The sequence below is a fragment of the Salvelinus sp. IW2-2015 genome, linkage group LG7 (genome assembly GCF_002910315.2).
Source record: "Salvelinus sp. IW2-2015 linkage group LG7, ASM291031v2, whole genome shotgun sequence".
NCBI classification, from domain to species: domain Eukaryota; kingdom Metazoa; phylum Chordata; class Actinopteri; order Salmoniformes; family Salmonidae; genus Salvelinus; species Salvelinus sp. IW2-2015.
The window spans coordinates 9,449,363-9,469,191 of NC_036847.1; the positions used below are offsets into that span (position 1 = coordinate 9,449,363).

The 19,829-nt window shown below is 41.8% G+C and overlaps 2 protein-coding genes across 2 annotated transcripts in view; both read right to left on the reverse strand.

The window, feature by feature from the left end:
• tprg1l (tumor protein p63 regulated 1-like) overlaps positions 1–19,829 on the reverse strand; it is a 325,294-nt gene that overhangs the window by 226,175 nt on the left and 79,290 nt on the right. The gene's annotated exons all lie outside the window — the stretch shown is intronic.
• LOC111966353 (tumor protein p73-like) overlaps positions 5,101–19,829 on the reverse strand; it is a 29,207-nt gene continuing 14,478 nt past the window's right edge. The window contains 11 exon segments of the mRNA XM_070444415.1: positions 5,101–7,615; positions 7,871–7,964; positions 9,493–9,628; positions 9,903–10,021; positions 10,427–10,532; positions 10,535–10,550; positions 12,457–12,539; positions 12,832–12,977; positions 13,607–13,716; positions 14,427–14,542; positions 14,866–15,052. Of these exon segments, the coding sequence (XP_070300516.1) occupies positions 7,217–7,615; positions 7,871–7,964; positions 9,493–9,628; positions 9,903–10,021; positions 10,427–10,532; positions 10,535–10,550; positions 12,457–12,539; positions 12,832–12,977; positions 13,607–13,716; positions 14,427–14,542; positions 14,866–15,052 (1,512 nt within the window). The 3' untranslated portion in view covers positions 5,101–7,216.

The following is a 19,829-nucleotide window of genomic DNA, read 5'->3' on the forward strand; positions in this document are numbered from 1 at the left end:
GATTCTTTTTGATGCCCTTCAGACTCCTTCTGCCTACCCTAGGACGTCAGAGGACAAAAATCAGTTAACACCCTAACTGAGGAACTCAATTTAACCTTGCGCAATACCCTAGATGCAGTTGCACCCCTAAAAACTAAAAACATTTGTCATAAGAAACTAGCTCCCTGGTATACGGAAATACCCGAGCTCTGAAGCAAGCTTCCAGAAAATTGGAACGGAAATGGCGCCACACCAAACTGGAAGTCTTCCGACTAGCTTGGAAAGACAGTACCGTGCAGTTCGAAGAGCCCTCACTGCTGCTCGATCATCCTACTTTTCCAACTTAATTGAGGAAAATAAGAACAATCCAAAATTTCTTTTTGATACTGTTGCAAAGCTAACTAAAAAGCAGCATTCCCCAAGTGAGGATGGCTTTCACTTCAGCAGTAATAAATTCATGAACTTCTTTGAGGAAAAGATCATGATCATTAGAAAGCAAATTACGGACCCCTCTTAAATCTGCGTATTCCTCCAAAGCTTAGCTGTGCTGAGTCTGCACAACTCTGCCAAGGACCTAGGATCAAGAGAGACACTTAAGTGTTTTAGTACTATATCTCTTGACACAATGATGAAAATAATCAATGGCCTCTAAACCTTTCAAGCTGCATACTGGATCCTATTCCAACTAAACTACTGAAAGAGTTGCTTCATGTGCTTGGCCCTCCTATGTTGAACATAATAAACGGCTCTCTATCCACCGGATGTGTACCAAACTCACTAAAAGTGGCAGTAATAAAGCCTCTCTTGAAAAAGCAAAACCTTGACCCAGAAAATATAAAAAACTATCGGCCCTATATTGACTCTTCATTCCTCTCAAAGATTTTAGAAAAAGCTGTTGCGCAGCAACTCACTGCCTTCCTGAAGACAAACAATGTATACGAAATGCTTCGTCTGGTTTTAGACCCCATCATAGCACTGAGACTGCACTTGTGAAGGTGGTCTTGGCCATGTTCTGTTATAATCTCCACCCGGCACAGCCAGAAGAGGACTGGCCACCCCTCATAGCCTGTTTCCTCTCTAGGTTTCTTCCTAGGTTTTGGCCTTTCTAGGGAGTTTTTCCTAGCCACCGTGCTTCTACACCTGCATTGCTTGCTGTTTGGGGTTTTAGGCTGGGTTTCTGTACAGCACTTCGAGATATTAGCTGATGTACGAAGGGCTATATAAAATAAACTTGATTTGATTTGATTTGATATGTACATGTAGGTGGTGTTATTAAAGTGACTATGCATGGATGATAAAAACAGAGAGTAGCAGCGGTGTTGAAGGGGGGGTGGGGGCAGTGCAAACAGTCTGGGTAGCCATTTGATTAGATGTTCAGGAGTCTTATGGCTTGGAGGTAGAAGCTGTTTAGAAGTCTTTTGGACCTAGACTTGGCGCTTCGGTACTGCTTGCCGTGCGGTAGCAGAGAGAACGGTCTATGACTAGGGTGGCTGGAGACTTTTAGAACCCTCCTCTGCCTGGTGTAGAGGTCCTGGATGGCAGGAAGCTTGGCTCCAGTCACGTACAGGGCCCTACGCACTACACTCTGTAGTGCCTTGCGGTATGGAAACTGGAAAATACCAGGCAGTGATGCAACCAGTCAGGATGCTCTCGATGGTGCAGCTGTAGAACCTTTTGAGGATCTGAGGACCCATGTAAAAAAATGTCAGTCTCCTGAGGGGGAATAGGTTTTGCCATGTCCCAATGTAGGCTACTCGTTGAAGGACCGATATTAGCATTTTTTGTGAATCATGTTCAAATAAGCTTTAAGGAGAGGTGTGGACTCTAGTCACATGACATGGACTCGAGTCAGACTCGAGTCACAAATATGATGACTTGCAACTCGACTTTGACTTTAACACCAATGACTCTCGTGACTTAACTTGGACTTGAGCCTTTTGACTCAAACTGACTTGATATCCCCCCTCCCAAGCCCAGATATAAAAAATGATGCTATTAAAAAAAGTGTTAATTTAATTTAACGGATTACAGTTTGAATCGGACAGCAGCCAATCAAATTGTGCCAGCTGAGAAAAAGTTGCGCGTGGCAGAGGAACGTCGGCGAGTGAATTCAGATGGAGCCCTTGGAAAGATGATACCCAAAATTATTATTTTCGGATATAAAGACTACGCTGTATCAACAAAAAACGAATTGCAACTTGCAAAACATGCGGGAAGAAAATGACAGACGGAGGTGCAACAACTTCCAACTTTGTTCGACATTTGAAGCTGCACAAAGAACGGTAAGTCGTGGCTAATATAGCCGGCGTTAAATCAAGGAGCCTCCACACAGTCAGTCAGTGCGGGAACGTGATCATTGCACCCAAGATTGAGCTACAACTGGCTAGGCAGTTGGTAGCCTAAATCCTGCCTGATGTTACTGCTGTTCCTAAAGCCATTGACGTATGTTAGCCTACTGTAACCACACAGACTGTGTGTGTGTGTGTGTGTGTGTGTGTGTGTGTGTGTGTGTGTGTGTGTGGTGTGGTGTGTGTGTGTGTGTGGTGTGTGTGTGTGTGTGTGTGTGTGTGTGTGTGTGTGTGTGTGTTTATTAAGGTTGGGCGATTGTGTACAAGCCTTCATCGCCCGATTGCGATCCTCGATAGTCGATCGCTATTGGGGGGGGTCTTTCTTATGGCTACCCATGTATTTCCATAAACATATCAAGTTTATTTGGAAAGTAATAAATATATTTTTAAAAGCATTCATGATTTGTGTAAATGTAATACACTAACTATTACTCTTGTTAAAAATATGAAATGGTATTAAATTTGGTGAAGAGCACATTATGACTTTAGAAGAGCACATTTAGGACTCAAAACTCAAAGTTTAGGACTTGAGACTTGACTTGATACTTGTCGGTCTTGACTTGAGACTTGACTCGGACTTGCCTGTCTTGACTTGGGACTTGACTTTGGACTTGAGTGCTAAGACGTGAGACTTACTTGTGACTTGTAAAACAATGACTTGGTCCCACCTCTGGCTATAAGTGACTTTGTGGCGCTTCACAATCAATTTTAGATACTTTCGGATGATGCGCGAAAAATGCTAATATCGGTCCCATGAGTTGAATGAGATTTGTGCCAGAAATGCTAAAACGTTAGCATGTGGAAACAGTGCCAGGGAAACTAAACCAAAGCATGGATTGTTGTCATACCTTATCCATAGACTGCTTACAAGGTTAGGAAACCTTTTGTAATTTTGTAAACTATCCCTTTAAGCATTTTTGGGGAAGGATTCATAATGTTATTCTCCCATCGTCATGTGTGAATTTAGGTAAATTTAACATGAACATGTGTGTGTACACATTTGACCTGACCCTGTGTAAAAAATCTATTATTTACACCGCTACTGCCACATAGTGGCCATTTCAGGACGCCATAATATCCACATAATATCACTGGTCATCTTCACTGTACCCATCAGAAGGCAACTCACTGGGCACAGACATCAGTTCAATTTATAGTTTTGATTTACATTTGGTTGAGTTGTCAACTAACATGAATTCAACGTGAAATCAACAAAAAATGTCACCATGTCATTGGATTTAGGTTAAAAGTTTGGTTAAAAAAATACTAAATGCCCTTAGGTTGATTACTTTTTGCACATCCAATCAGTTTTCCATGTTGATTCAACGTCATCACATAGATTTTTTGGGTTGAAATGATGTGGAATCAATTTTGATTGAACCAGTGTTGCGCACTGGTAATTGACTCTGGTGTCTAGGCTACCCTTGTGGTGACTCTCAGTAGATGGTCAATGTACACACGGTATACTTCAACATGACAGTACTGGTTCTTTTGATAAACACACTAGACTACTATATAAACAACAAAGAGATATGATATGTCAGCAGTGCTTAACTTTGGCATGAGCTCACCGGAACTGAGTACCGGCACCTCAAATGTTCTACTGCTTGAGTTTCTGTACCTTATAGAATATTAGCTCAAAGTTAGCAGCTAAATATAAAAACAGTATCGGCACCTATTTCAGTCTAGCAATGTATGTCGCACATATGACATACAGTGCCTTCAGAAAGTATTCACACCCCTTGACTTTCTCCACATTTTGTTGTGTTACAAAGCGGGATAAAAATTGATTTTTTTGTCAATGATCTACACAAAATACACTGTAATGTCAAAGTTTTTTGCAGTTTTACTTTAGTGCCTTATTGCAAACAGGATGCATGTTTTGGAATATTTTGTATTGTGTACAGGCTTCTTTCTTTTCACTCTGTCATTTAGGTTAGTATTGTGGAGTAACTACAATGTTGTTGATCCATCCTCCAATCACAGCCATTCAACTCTGTAACTGTTTTAAAGTCACCATTGGCCTCATGGTGAAATCCCTTCCTCTCCGGGCAACTGAGTTATGGAGGATGCTAGTTAGGAAGGACGTCTGTATCTTCTTAGTGAGTAGGTGTATTGATACGCGATCCAAAGTGTAATTAATAACTTCACCATGCACAAAGGGATATTCAATGTCTGCTTTTTTTACCCATCTACCAATAGGTGCCCTTCTTTGCGAGGCATTGGAAAACCTCCCTGGTCTTTGTGGTTGAATCTGTGATTGAAATTCACTGCTCGACTGAGGGACCTTACAGGTAATTGTATGTGTGGAGTACAGAGATGAGGTAGTCATTCAAAAATCATGTTAAACACTATTATTGCACACAGAGTGAGTCCATGCAACTTATTATGTGTCTTGTTAAGCACATTTTTACTCCTAAACTTATTTATAACAAAGGTTTGAATACTTATTGACTCAAGACATTTCAGATTTTCATTTTATTTTCATATTTTCATTTTCATTTTATTATAAAAAAATCTAAAAACATAATTCCACTTTGAACTTGTGGGGTATTGTGTCTAGATCAGTGACACAACATTTCAATTTAATCCATTTTAAATTCAGGCTGTAACACAACAAAATGTGGAAAAAGACAAGGGGTGTGACTACATTCCGAAGGCACTGTATATCCAATGATCTTTAGAATTGAGAATCCAACAACATGTAGATAGACCTTATTAGGCAAACCCATGTTTTTCTACATTTAGGAAAGAAAGTTGCTCCACACCTATACGTTTCTGTAAAGCACACTTTTTAATATTCATGATTTACAAGAAAAAACACTGTACACGTACAACCTCAAATAAGAAATGGAAATCAATATAAACAGCGACATTGGTACATTGTTACACATTGTTATAAAAAAAAGAAACACTTGAGACAGTACCTCTCCAGAAATATCAAAACAAAGTGACAATCTACCATTTACAAGTTATGACGTTGGCCTAATACTGATTATAAGCACACTGAACATGAAATGATTTCTATCCTCTATTCTTTTCAAAGCAGTAAAGTGCTTTATTCTGCTTAACTGTTGGGTGTTAATGGAAGGTATGCATCACTTCCTGTGGACTCAAAGACTGTTTTGCACAGAGTATTGGAAATGGCATTATTCACAAACCCTTTTTGTTATAATAGCAAAATGATCACTGACTTTTGCCCATGTACTATGCACTTGATAGGAGTGGCTGCGGTCAAATTGTGTCAAAATGAGACACCACACAACATTTTGAAACTGGAGTTATTCTCCTTTTTGTGCCACCCTGTTTTACGCTAACCCATCAAGTACAGGTGCATCATGGTTAAGTATGGTATCAACGTGAACTACTAAACATGTCTGTTTGAATCAATATCGAAGCAAGTGCCATGCAGTGGAGAATTCAAGAACACATACAGTAGTGGCATGGCTTAGTATGTGAAAACTGTCTAGATCAAATGTTGTGATTATGTATCTTCAAGGGACATATATACAATACAAATAACTTGCTTTGCAGTTTGAAATACAATTCCACACAAGATATTGCTGTAAAAGAAATATAGTGAAACACATCAACTGAATTAATTGTTCATGTGGTGGTGTATAGCAGGGTTGGAATCATGGCCTAAATTCAGGAATTCCATATAAATTAATAGATTTTATAGCACATTGGGAGTGTGTTACTACTAATAAAGAATTCTATAAAAACAACCCATTTCATGTTAATACACATTTTGTAAAGTGATTAAAGCCACAGTCTGGGATTTGGGATGCTGATTGTCAGTTATCTGATTGTCCTTATACACCCACTGCCTTGATTGTTCTCAAATGAATTCAATCAATGTGACTTAAAGGCCTACTTTATGAACTAGGCAAAAAAGGGGGTCCTCTGTGATTGTCTGCCAGTAGCATTGCCCACTAGATACAGTACCTGAGCGTGACTTCTCTACAAATGCATGGCTCTATCTAATACTGATGTTTAGCTTTCCCTTTGTTTCAGGCAACAGATACATCACTTGAATCTATTTCGCCTGGCCAATTGACTGTACAGGGTGGCTTCGTCAATCCATACAATCGTATCAACAATCAGGGTAGTTATCCAACGTGACACAGGAGAAAATCATTCAAATACATCGGCTACTATAGACACAAGACTCAGGGGGTACAAGTACTCCACCGAACTAAACAAAGTGTTTGGGGTTGAAATGTAAGACAACGGTGTGCTTCTGTTCTGGAACTATGATGCTTTAGCACAGGAGTGATCGAGAATTAACACAATACGAAGATCATGACCACGCTGATACACTCTTGTATGTACTTGGATTTAAATTGAAACTCTATACATCTGTCTGTTTGAACAGTTATACCGTAAGGAATCTAAATACACATATTAACCTTTTTCATTTGACCACAAATCTAATACATTTTACAGAACATTATGTACATATTTACACCAAAAGAACATTTCTTGATCTAATTGAGTACATGTATGTGATGGCTTGTTCAATGGAATCTAGCCATACGATGACATCATGTGAGCATTTTGGTTTCAGGCTCAAATGTACTGACTTAATTATGACGAAGTCAACTGACTTAGTAAGCTGTACTGACTTACAAAAAAAACAATAGAGAAATTGTGCTACATACTGGTTTTCCTAAGCCAACCAATCTGTAAAGCAATATAAAAAAACAAACGACACTAAACCAGGCCCCTGATGGACATCAGAACAGAAGAGTCATCTCACTCTCTCCCTCTCCTCCTCTTCCTCGCTCCCTCTCTATCCCTCTTTCTCTGTGAATATAAAGAGTCCCGTTCTCTCCATCTCGCTCTCCCCCTCCCTCTGTATCGCTCTCTCTCTCTCCCTCTTTCTCTCAGTGGACGTCACTTTCCATGAACTCCTCCTTGATGGAGTTCTTGTTGCTGCGTGACACTTTGCAGTCGGGCATGTCAAAGCCAAAGTCGGCCCACTCATCTGCGGCGGCAGCAACTGCCTGCGGCCCACCTCCCGGGCGGTTGGATGGGATGGTAATGGTGTGGCGCACACGGAAGTGTACGGCCTCCATGACACGCTGGCGCTGCAGCTCGCCGCCAGGGACGATGGCCATGGCGGCGGCTGCCATGTTGCTGCTGGAGCGGAGGAGCTGCTGGCCATAGTGGTCTTGATGGTGGGAGGAAGGAGGAGGTCCCACCCCGCCTCCCTGCTTCATGTCCTGCAGGCCCCGCCAGATGGCCAGGCGGAACTGCTCTGGGATCTTTAGAGCACTCAGGTCCTAGAGAGACAGAGAGAGAGTGAGAGAGAGAGCGAAGGAAAGGATTGACAGAATGGGAGACAGAAAGGAAGGAGAAGAGAGAGGGAGAGAAAGGAGGAGAGTGAATGGCAGAAAGAGAAAGAAAGAGAGAATGAGAGGAAGAGAGAGACTTAATAGACCTCAGGCCACACGGATCCAACCAAACCTGACCCCTCCCTCTAGGACTGGAATGATTTACACTGCGTAAATTGCAGAGAGAGTGAATGGGTATTTTACCTCCATGGACAGAGTCTGGAGTTGGTAGAGACTCTGCAGGCCCTGCAACGTGAAGTAGTCGATGCAGTTCTGGCAGCCCAGACTGGTTAGAAAGCTGTGTGGAGAGAGGAGCAGTGCCACTTAGATTTAAGACCAGAGTTAGTGTCCACTCCACCGCAACCAAATTTCAAGTAGGGAGACAATGCCTAATTCTGTCTACTTCATGTGATTAAAATCCACTACCAGAGTTAACTGTAATTTTATTAAATAGTTAAAAAGGCCAGCAATTTGCTTGTCTGCTTGTCTATACAGATGTAGGATGTTAATTTGATCACCCTGTTGCATGAGAACTTTTAGGACATTTTTAACTTGTAGTGTATTTGAGGTTTAAAAAGGCTTCTGAAGTTGGTAATTTCCATTTAGAAAGTTCAGACTTGATTTTCCCATACGAAAAATATATCAACCCCTACCTACAGAAATGTCCATTAATTATAATCCACATAATAATTAACATTTCTGGTTGCAGCAGGATTATTTTCCCGCTGTAGCAAAACTGGCTCAAATTAAGATCCTACATCTGTACCTATCGTAAAACTAAAATGATGGTTTCATGTCCAATAAGGAACAAAGAATATTACGATCAATTACAAATGGAACAATTTCTCAATGACTATGGTTATTAATTTCCCTCAAATCTAATTCATGCAGTTGTATTAAAGATTCATAAAAGCCAATTTGGTTGAATTAAAACCTTTATTATAAATACATGGATATAAAATTCTCGTCTACAAACACTTTAAACAAAACAAAATGTACAAAACAGTATACGATAATAACCATGTTCATTCTAATGCTGATTTTTGTCTGGGTACAAACAGTGCAAAATGAAAGCCCTAACATTATGATAAAAACAATGTTTTAGATTGAATGCAATGCTACGCACTAACAGATTAGGAAAATATGTTTCTAATGTTCCAATACCGATTTCCCTTGTATTGTGCATATGATTAAAGGGAATTAATGAAAATAAGATGCTAAGATGGACAAGTTGTTCATTTAGATTTGAAAAACATAATATTGGAATTCTCTGATGGGTAAACATACTGTATTACTAATACAACTCCCCAAACCTTAGGAAAGTGAATCAGCAACCTATTCTTCCAAATCCGACCAGCAGAGCATTCACTTAACATTGCAACAAAACCCCAGAAACGTCTTACTATCAGACCAAAGTAATGGAATACCGATTCATTAAAGCTTGGTGGAATTTTTCCCAGTTTCTTTTAATTTAGCTACAGTCTTATACAGTTCAATGTAAATGGCCGAAGTAGGTACACAAAATGGCTGTGTTCTCTGTGAGAGAAACAATATGACCCAAATTATTCTAAGCTGCTCTGGGACATATTGTAGGCAGAGAAACCAAGGAAGATGAGAGGAACTACCCTCCATGTTGGCAAACATGTCATGACAGCACCATTCCCAGTTCAATCCTTACCAGAATATAAGGACCTTTTGGTGCCAAGATGGCGACTGCAGAGATCTCAAACTGAAAAGGCCCTATGATCTATTTATCATAGATGGCTCTGACTGTTGGCTTGTGTCAGTGGGAGAGGAAGACAGATTGTCATTGGAAGGGGAGGTACCTGACTAGGCTGGGGTCAGGGTTATACGGAGGGGGAGGGGTGCAGTGCGACGTGGACAACATGGACTGGCCGCCCCCGTGTCCCCCGTTCATGTCACTGTTGGTCTGCATGTGGTGACTGTTGAGCATGTTGGGACCTGTGGGAGAGGGGACAGGAACAAATCAATAGGCGCAATCAATAGGACAATGCTCTCAGAATGATGTCATTCAGAGGTTTTTCAGAGGTTTGCCATAGTAGCTTCTAATGACTAGCCTCGTTCCACCATCCTGATCTCGCAAGATAACATGCTGAAAGGAAATAAGAGAGCGCAGCAGTCAGGATGCTGGATCAGGTTATCTAATGACACCCATTAGCTGTGATAACACATACCCGACACACACATTCCCCCAATTCCCCTGACAAACACTCACCCACGTGCCCCATGCTGGGCAGGGAATTTTGCTGAGACTGGTGGCTCCCATGGCCCCCGTGCAGCTTGTTCATGTTGGACAGGGGAGATCCATAAGAGGACGGGGATGCAACGTGGCTCCTGGGAATTGGAGGGGAGGAGAGGGAGATGACGGAAGTGTGTAAGAGTGTAAGACAGCACAGGTGTATGTATGGATGGAATGAGTGTATTTGGGTTTAAGTGTGTGTGCGCGCACCTGTGTCTGTGTGCTTGTCTGTGTGTGTGTGTGAGTGAGTGAGTGAGTGAGTGAGTGAGTGAGTGAGTGAGTGAGTGAGTGAAAGAGTGAAAGAGTGAGTAAGTGAGAGAGGGAGAATGTGTGTGTTGTGTGTGTGTGTGTGTGTGTGTGTGTGTGTGTGTGTGTGTGGTGTGTGTGTGTGTGTGTGTGTGTGTGTGTGTGTGTGTGTGTGTGTGTGTGTGTGTGAATCGCGCATGCGTGTATGTGCATGTGCATGTATGCGTATTTGAGCTGGTGTGTGGCTGACTTACTGTCTCTGAAGCAGCTGTTGCTGTTGTTGTCTGTAGGAGTCCACCAGCTGCTGTGGTACGAACTCCACCAGCTCTAGACTGTCCTTGATCTTCATCAGCAGGTCAAAGTTTCTCTGCCGCGCACCTGCACACACACATATAATATATATACAGTAGTTATATGATACAGTATATATAATAGTTATATCATACTACCGGTCAAAAGTTTTAGAACACTTACTCATTTAAGGGTTTTTCTTTATTTTGACTATTTTCTACATGGTTGAATAATAGTGGACATCAAAACTATGAAATAACATATATGGAATCATGTAGTAACCAAAAAAAGTTAAACAAATCAACATATATTTTATATTTGAGATTCTTCAAATAGCCACCCTTTGCCTTGATGCCAGCTTTGCATACTCTTGGCCTTCTCTCAACCAGCTTCATGAGGTAGTCACCTGGAATGCATTTCAATTAACAAGTGTGCCTTCTTAAAAGTTAATTTGTGGATTTCTTTCCTTCTTAATGTGTCTGAGCCAATCAGTTGTGCTGTGACATGGTAGGTTGGGGAGGGGGTATACAGAAGATAGCCCTATTTGGTAAAAGACCAAGTCCATATTATGGCAAGAACAGCTCAAATAAGCAAAGATAAACGGCAGTCCATCATTACTTTAGACATGAAGGTCAGTCAATACGGAACATTTCAAGAACTTTGAAAGTTTCTTCAAGTGCAGTCGCAAAAACTATCAAGCGCTATGATGAAACTGGCTGTCATGAGGACCGCCACAGGAAAGTAAGACCCAGAGGTACCTCAGGATAAGTTCATTAGAGTTAACTGCACCTCGGATTGCAGCCCAAATAAATGATTCACAAAGTTCAAGTAACAGACACATCTCAACATCAACTGTTCAGAGGAGACTACGTGAATCAGGACTTAATGGTCGAATTGCTGCAAAGAAACTACAACTAAAGGTCACCAATAAGAAGAAGAGAATTGCTTGGGCCAAGAAACATGAGCAATGGACATTAGACCGGTGGAAATCTGTCCTTTGGTCTGATTAGTCCAAATTTGAGATTTTTGGTTCCAACCGCAGTGTCTTTGTGAGACGCTGAGTAGGTGAACGGATGATCTACACATGTGTGATTCCCAACGTGAAGCATGGAGGAGGAGTTGTGATGTTATGGGGGGTGCGTTGCTGGTGGTTGTCTGTGATTTATTTAGAACTCAAGGCACACTTATCTAGCATGGCTAACACAGCATTCTGCAGCGATATGCCATCCCATCTGGTTTGCGCTTAGTGGGACAATCATTAGTTTTTCAACAGGACAACGACCCAACACTCCTCCGGGCTGTGTAAGGGCTATTTGACCAAGAAGGAGAGTGATGGAGTGCTGCATCAGATGACCTGGCCTCCACAATCACCCGACCTCAACCCAATTGAGATGGTTTGGGATGAGTTGGACCGCAGAGTGAAGGAAAAGCAGCCAACAAGTGCTCAGCATATGTGGGAACTCCTTCAAGACTGTTGGAAAAACATTCCTCATGAAGCTGGTTGAGAGAATGCCAAGAGTGTGCAAAGCTGTCATCAAGGCAAAGGATGGCAACTTTGAAGAATCTAAAATCAAAAATATATTTTGATTTGTTTAACACTTTTAGTTACTACATGATTCCATATGAGTTATTTGACAGTTTTGATGTCTTCACTATTATTGTACGATGTAGAAAATAGTAAAAATAAATAAAAATAAAATGTTTTAATTACATATACAGTATATATATCGAGGGGGTGTGGTAGATGGCCAATATACCACGCTAAGGTCTGTTCTAAAGCACGACGCAACGTGGAGTGCCTGGATACATCACTTAGCCGTGGTATATTGGCCACATACCACAAACCCCTGAGGTGCCTTATTGCTATTATAAACTGGTTATCAACGTAATTAGAGCAGTATACGGTCTGATATACCACGGCTGTCAGCCAATCAGCAGTCAGGGCTCGAACCACCCAGTTTATAAATATATATATAGTAATTATATATCTTACAGGCATATAGTAAATCTCCTCTTCACCATGCCGCCGTCTCTTCATGCCTGGACTAGGAATGTTTGGAGGGGTCTGTTTGAAAGCTAAATGTTGGGAGTACAAAACAATGATTTAATATCATGAAAATTAGCAATAGGAGTTTTACAAAGACATTCCTAATATCAATATGCACAAACTATTCCCTCATTTTTATTGCACTGGTGTATATGTTTGCATTGTGATCTGTGTCACTGTATGTATGTGTGGGCCCTGGTCAAAAGTGCTGCACTATATAGAGAATAATGTGCCATTTCAGACACACCCCAAGCAAAATGACCAAATATTTTGTAATGGTGTAGAGAGAGAGAGAGAGAGAGAGAGAGAAGGGCGACTCACTGCGCTTGTTGGCGTTGTTGTCGTTCTTGGACATGTTGTCGCTCATGGACTGCTGCTCCCTGAAGTGGTCTTCGTCTGCCTTGCGATCTCGCCCCGGACAGGCGCATATCCGCCCTTCAAACGACCTTCGTCCCAGCACCTGCCCACTAATTGCAACAAAGAAAGGCATAATATATCATACGTTCATTTATAAGGCGTTGAAAGGCCTCATATGCTTACAACAGGTAATACATAATATATCATAATTGTATGCCCTTATTAAAGTGCTATCAAAATATTTTGTTACACTTTTCATATGCTATAAAAATAAAGAGTCACACACTCTATATATAAACTCCCAGTCATTTATTTGGTAAATCACCCACGTTTCGGCATCACTGTGCCATCTTCAGGGTGACCCAATAAATGACTGGGAATTTATATAGAGAGACACGCTATGTGTGCGACTCTCTTTATTTTTATAGCTTATAGTTTATTCGCCGTTAGTCAGCACCTCTACATAAAATAATTTTCTCTGGGTGTGCGACCAGCTCATGTTTTTTATTACACTTTTTATATGAGCCATGTGTTTAGTAATGCACTTGAAATACATTCTTGATTTTTATGGATTTATATAGGCTCATAAGGAGCCATTGGCTATTATGAATGCTTACAGCATATTTATTGTGAGACAGGTGTGCAAAAAGGCAGTTCAAATCAGCTGTGAGCTGTTATGACACACACATGCACGCAGGCATGAGCGCACGCACACACACACACAATGTCATGGACTTACTCGCGTGTCTCTAGGGTGATGATGATGAGGATGGGTCTCCTGTTCATCCCTCCCACACAGCTGCTGTTGCACATGAAGTTGTAGAGGATGGTGGTGAACTCTGTCCCCACCTATCAGAGAGAGAGAGCGAGACCTTTACTGGCCAGTCAATTGTTAGCCAGCTGGCCAATCACCAGGCATAGTGATAGCCAAGGCACCACATCATACCCCCCCCATGATGACACACTGAAGATTCCCATTTAAATAAAGCAAAGTTAATAGACTGAAAGACACAACCTTTATCAGGCCACGGCTTCGCTTGTGTGAAACCAGCCCTAACGCATCAGACTGAACGTTAACGGACAAAATATAAACTGTATATTTTATTACCTCTAGATGGCAGTGTTGCCATATAATGTTACTTAGCAAAAGTCAGGCATGGGACCTATTTTGAAAATATCAATCAAAATCATGGGCAACTAAAATATAAAGTTGTAAATAGGTATACTACGTCTAAATAACTAATTAGTACGAAGACTGTGTTGTTTTCTAGGTGATTTTAAATGTTCTATTGCTGGGGAAGGCAAACCTGGCCCTGGAGTGTTATACAGACACATTATGTTTTGAATGGAACATTTGTGTTTTAAGACCTGGCAGACCAGGCGTGATGAATTTAACCAATCACTGTTGGTGAGATGATTGGTAGAACCGGTTGTGTTGCCTGGTTGGGACAAAATTCAGTAGTGGCTCCGGCACTCCAGAGTCCAGCACCAGGGTTGCCTACACATATTCTACCGTATTGTGTGAGTGTGGGCGTCCCTAGCTGAGGGGAGCCACTCACCTGTGGGTTCTCGTAGGGCAACATGACACTCTGCCTGCCTGTGACGGGGTCGTCCACATACTGGGACAGGTTGTTTCCCTCCACCCTGATCAGGTGGCTGGCTGGGGCCGCTTGGCCTGGGGGATGAGGGGGGGGGGGTACAGGTCAATTAATCAATCAATCTCTCCATCCATTTCAACTTTCTTACATTTTTATACTAAACCAAAACTACACTGAAGCAGTCTCTTTGGACCAGAGGTCCTATTGAAATGCCATTTCAGTAGAATTGTTGTATATTTCTGTCATATAGCAGACACTCTTATGAGAGCGGTATACCATAAGTGCATTTAAGGTAGTCCAACAACCACATCATACAAGCACTGTTGTGAGTCAAATCTGTTGTGGGATACGGGTCCATGACACGAACTGATATGCCTATCAAGGTGGCGTGGTTGCTTACTGTCATTGAAGTCCCGTCCCAGCTCGTGGTTTGGGCAGCGTTTGACTACCTCGGTGACATGCTCCGCTTTCTTGTAGACAGGCATGGCACGGATGACACTGGCGTGGGGCGGGGCCGAGGACAGCTTGATCTGGATTGGACAGGTCTTGGCGATCTGACAGTAGAGCTTCTTCAGCAGCGGGGAGTACTGAGGAGGGGCAAAACATAAGGGGGATGTTATTTTTGACTAGTCACCGTTGTGGTGTCATTTGTTTTGTTACTTATCAAAAATCTCATCCACTTTGTTTGTTAATAATTTTTGGGAACACTTTACTAAAATCCTTCAGGTGTAATGCTTTAAAAAAATAAAAAAATAATGAGCAGGTATGGGCCTGTCTTAGCATGTTTCAGCATGATGATGCACAGCCCCATGTTGCAAGGATCTGTACACAATTCCTGGAAGCTGGAAATGTCCCAGTTCTTCCATGTCCTGCATACTAACCAGACATATCACCAGTTGAGCATGTTTGGGATGCTCTGGATTGACGTGTACGACAGCGTATTCCAGTTCCCGCCAATACCCGCAACTTCACACAGCGATCGAAGAGGAGAGGGACCACATTCCACAGGCCACAATCGACAGCCTGATCAACTCTATGCGAAGGAGATAGATATGTCACGCGGCATGAGGAAAATGGTCGTCACACCAGATACTGACTGGTTTTCTGATCCACGCCCCTACCTCGGAATTACCAGTCATGTGAAATCCATAGATTAGAGCCTAATGAATTTATTTCAGTTGACTGATTTCCTTATATGTGTCACATCTGCTCCTGCCACGCCCTCTAGTGCTCATCCGGTGCCTCCTTGACCTGCCGCCACTCCCCCACTGCTCTCTCCCTCTCCTCTCTCTCTCTGTGTGTGTGATTGTGTGGGCGGAGACAGGTGTGCTGGAGTCAGAGCAGATCCCCACCAGCTGCAACCTGTTCCATAATCAAGATCTCTACAAATCCTCAGTGACAACAACTCAGTAAAATCGTTTAAATTGTTGCATTTCTATTCTTGTTAAGTGTACTTATTGGTGATAAGATGTGATGTCTAAAAAAATGTACTCTCTCAAACCAAAGTGCTGAGTGATGGTATTACTAGGGTATGAGATGGAAGGTTATGAACACGGTTATCATGTCAGATTAGTAGGACTAGAACAAATTGAGTGATTTGAAACATGAGGCAAAATACATTAGGGCTTTTTGAAGGCTGTAAAATTGGCTCCATCATGTCATAAATAAAAGGACTATTCGTTTGCTGGAAGGAACATGATTACTATCTACCAGGCTGGACTTGCAGGTGTTGTAGCAAAGTGAGTAATAACTCCTGGAGGGAAGCATGTCAGTTCAAAAAGCCAAGTGTGTGTGTGTGTGTGTGTTTGTGTGTGTGAGTGTGTGTGTGAAAAAGTAAAATGGAAGAGTTAGTATGAGTTCAGTAGGGCCTGCAAACATAATACAATCAAATCATAACTGTAGCCCTATTCAAACTCCAAACGGATATTCAATATCACAAGCTTGCTCAATTGAAGCAAGTCTGCTAAGGAAAGCACCAACTACATTGGAGATACTCAGCTAAGATGCTATCATAGACAGGCAGTGATGTATACTGCGAGTCCTGCATTCAGCAGGACTTGAAACAGTTCTTCAGTACAAATGTTTGGATATCTAACTGAAGTACATAAGTGCAAGTGAAAAGAGCCCTTTGTATTCTTTGACAGGCACATCTGCCATTACCGATGCTGGCAGTCATCCTACTAAAAAGGAGGTTCAAATACATCCAAACTTATGGGAAGGGGGGGGGGGCGGTTCTTAGCGGACAAGCTTCAACATGCCTCCAACACTATCAAGAAAACCACAAAATCCACCTGAGGATATCAAACCTTCCAGGAAAGACCATTTTGTGGATTTGCTACAATGAATCTAAATGCAGATGTAACATTTTGCCCAAAAGCCCTGGCATAGAAATAAACATGTACTGTTTTCAATGCAGAGATACATACGCTTTAGTCATTGATGCTACAATAGTATTAACATGCTGTTCATACTCCAGTCAGTGGAAGTAATCACTGATCATTTCGTTCTATTCTTAAGCCATGGTGAAAATGATGGAAAGGTCCACTATTTTCAATCATTTTAATTATACACCATCATCATAAACTGTGGGGGAAATACGTCATCTTTGTAGAGTATCATCTTTTGTTCTGTGGGTTCCTGCTGTTCAATGTCAAAAATTTCCCATGGCGAATCCAACAGACAGCTTTAGGGGGTGGGGCGGAGAAGGACAAATCTCTGAATTCCATATTGAGATACCGTTACTAAGCCTCCTGCAACCCTGCACCACTCACCCCACCTCACTCCAATCCCTTCTCCCCGCCCGCCCCAAGTCATAGCATAGACTTGAGACGTATGTGTAAAGCGGAAGCAAAATATTTGCGCACAAAATCACCTATTCCCATCCTTAGCCTGCAAGTTCAGACAGATCAGCCATACTTTGAATAAATCATTTGAAGCTGTAAAACCACGATGACGTTTTCACAGATTCAGGGATTTTTGTTCAATATTTGTGCACAAAATCACCTATTCCCATCCTTAGCCTGCAAGTTCAGACAGATCAGCCATACTTTGAATAAATCATTTGAAGCTGTAAAACCACGACAACGTTTTCACAGATTCAGAGATTTTTTTCAGTGATTGAGCTGAGTAGCATTAACAGATCCCTCGGATGCAGTCGAAAGGTCACTGTTCTCTGAACCCGCAAAACGACCCTTGCTAACCAGCATTCCCAAATCAGATATTGATGATTAGTGACACTTAACAAGGGTTGAATCTTAACCTGAGATAAGTGTACTGCACTTCAAATGTTACCACAAATTTACGATTGATGTGCATGGTACATGCAAATATTCCGTGCATGGATGTCTCAAGTTTCGGTTCGACCCACACAAATCGATACGTTCTACTCTAGCTAATGCTTGTGGCCCATGCAGGAATCAAACCCACAACCCTGTTGTTGCCACCAGCACCAAGGTTTATCTACAATACTGAGTCATGGGAACAACACCGGAACAAAATGAAGCCCATATGAATCAATAAGCATCATATGAGTTACATGTGCTGGGCAGATAGTGATCATTTTGATAGGTTCAGTCACAACTGAGAGCATGGCAGAGCAATAAATCACTCTCTCTGTCTCTGTATGCAGCTGAGAGAGAGACGTCTGGACTTGTCCACTGACACATCTCCCTTCACTTATTCTACTTATTCTTCATTGTTTTATTGAAAGGTACGGAACTCCCATATCACATCTCCTGGAGAGCGCGTTCCACAGACAAGAAAAGCCGAGTCACGAGCAAGCCCAATGCTCGGATGGATGGGCAGATGGATGAATGGATGGATGGATCGGTGAATGGATCAGTGGATGGAGGAATGAGTTAAGAAAGGTGTTGAGTGAGAGAGGAAGATGAAAAGTGCAAGAGAGGATAGAATGAGAAAAGTAGAGAAGAGAAAGCGGGGATAAAATTGGTCTAGGAGATGGACAAGTGTAGTGGATGAGGAAGAAGAAGAGGTTGAGGGGGATTAAGAGGGAGAGGAGGATGTGCATGCTAGGAGATGGACGAGTGTAGAGGAAGAGGAAGAAGAAGACAGACAGACAGAACTCTATATAGTCAGCCAGTCCAGTGGACCATATGTGCAGGTCCAGACAAGCTTGTGGAGAACGAGTGATAATTGCCATACTGTCATCCCTGTGGACATGCTCTGGCTTGCCTATCGCAAAGTCAGTTAACTGTCCAAATATGTTAACACACTGCAGTCCTCCTCGACTATATCCCACATCCCATTAATCATAGATGAGCATCAACAACACTTTCCCGAATCCCTCTCTACGCACATGGCAAAGACAGAAATTAGTCTCTTGGATAAGAAATGGAAATTCTATAGCGTTCTATGTGAATTCCCCCGAGGTGATTTGATGAGCTTTAATTGCTGTTTGGGAGCATTTGGGAGATGTAGAAGTATATAATCAACTTTTGTTTCACCAAAATCCACCCCCAAAAAATCATATCAGAAGTCACTGACCATCAAATCAAATCAAGCTTTATTTATTTAGCACATTTAAGAAATGGAATGCGACTCAATGTGCTTTACAGGAAAAAAACAATGAAAAAACAATGAAAATAAAAGCTGAAATATTTACTACACAATAAATATAACATAAAAAACTAGATAATGACACAAACTGAACAACTAAAAAGCACCCCAAGGAAAAGCAAAGTTAAAAAGGTGTGTTTTAAGATCTCTTTTAAATATGCCCACAGTTTCGGCCCCCCTTAGGTTCTCTGGCAGGCTATTCCAGAGGCTGGGAGCATAATAACTAAAGGCTGCGTCTCCATGCCTCTTGGTCCTAGGCTTTGGGATAGTTAAAAGGCCAGTGCCAGAGGACCTGAGGGACCTACTGGGTACATAACTTAAACTTAAATAACATAACTTAAAGCATGTCTGATATGTATTGGGGTGCACAATCATGGATTGATTTAAAAACCTATATTTAATAACCAAATTAATTCTTTAACTCACACGCATAGAGCTTAAAACAGGTGTAATGTGTACTCTCCGTCTGGTCTTGGTCAGTACCCGTGCTGCAGCATTCTGTATGTGTTGCAGTTGACCAATAACTTCTTTGGGTAGACCAGACAGGAGAGCATTAAAGCAGTCAAGCCTGCTTGTAATAAAAGCATGGATGAGTCTCTCTGTATCAGCCTGAGAGAGAGACGGACACACCTTGGCAATGTTCCTCAGGTGGTAAAAAGCTATTTTGGTCACATTCCTAATGTGTGATTTTAAATTTTGTTCAGAATATAAAATAACACCTAGGTTTTGCCCGTGAATTAAAATGTGCGGCTAAGGCCTCCCGGGTGGCGCAGTGGTCTAGAGTCTCTG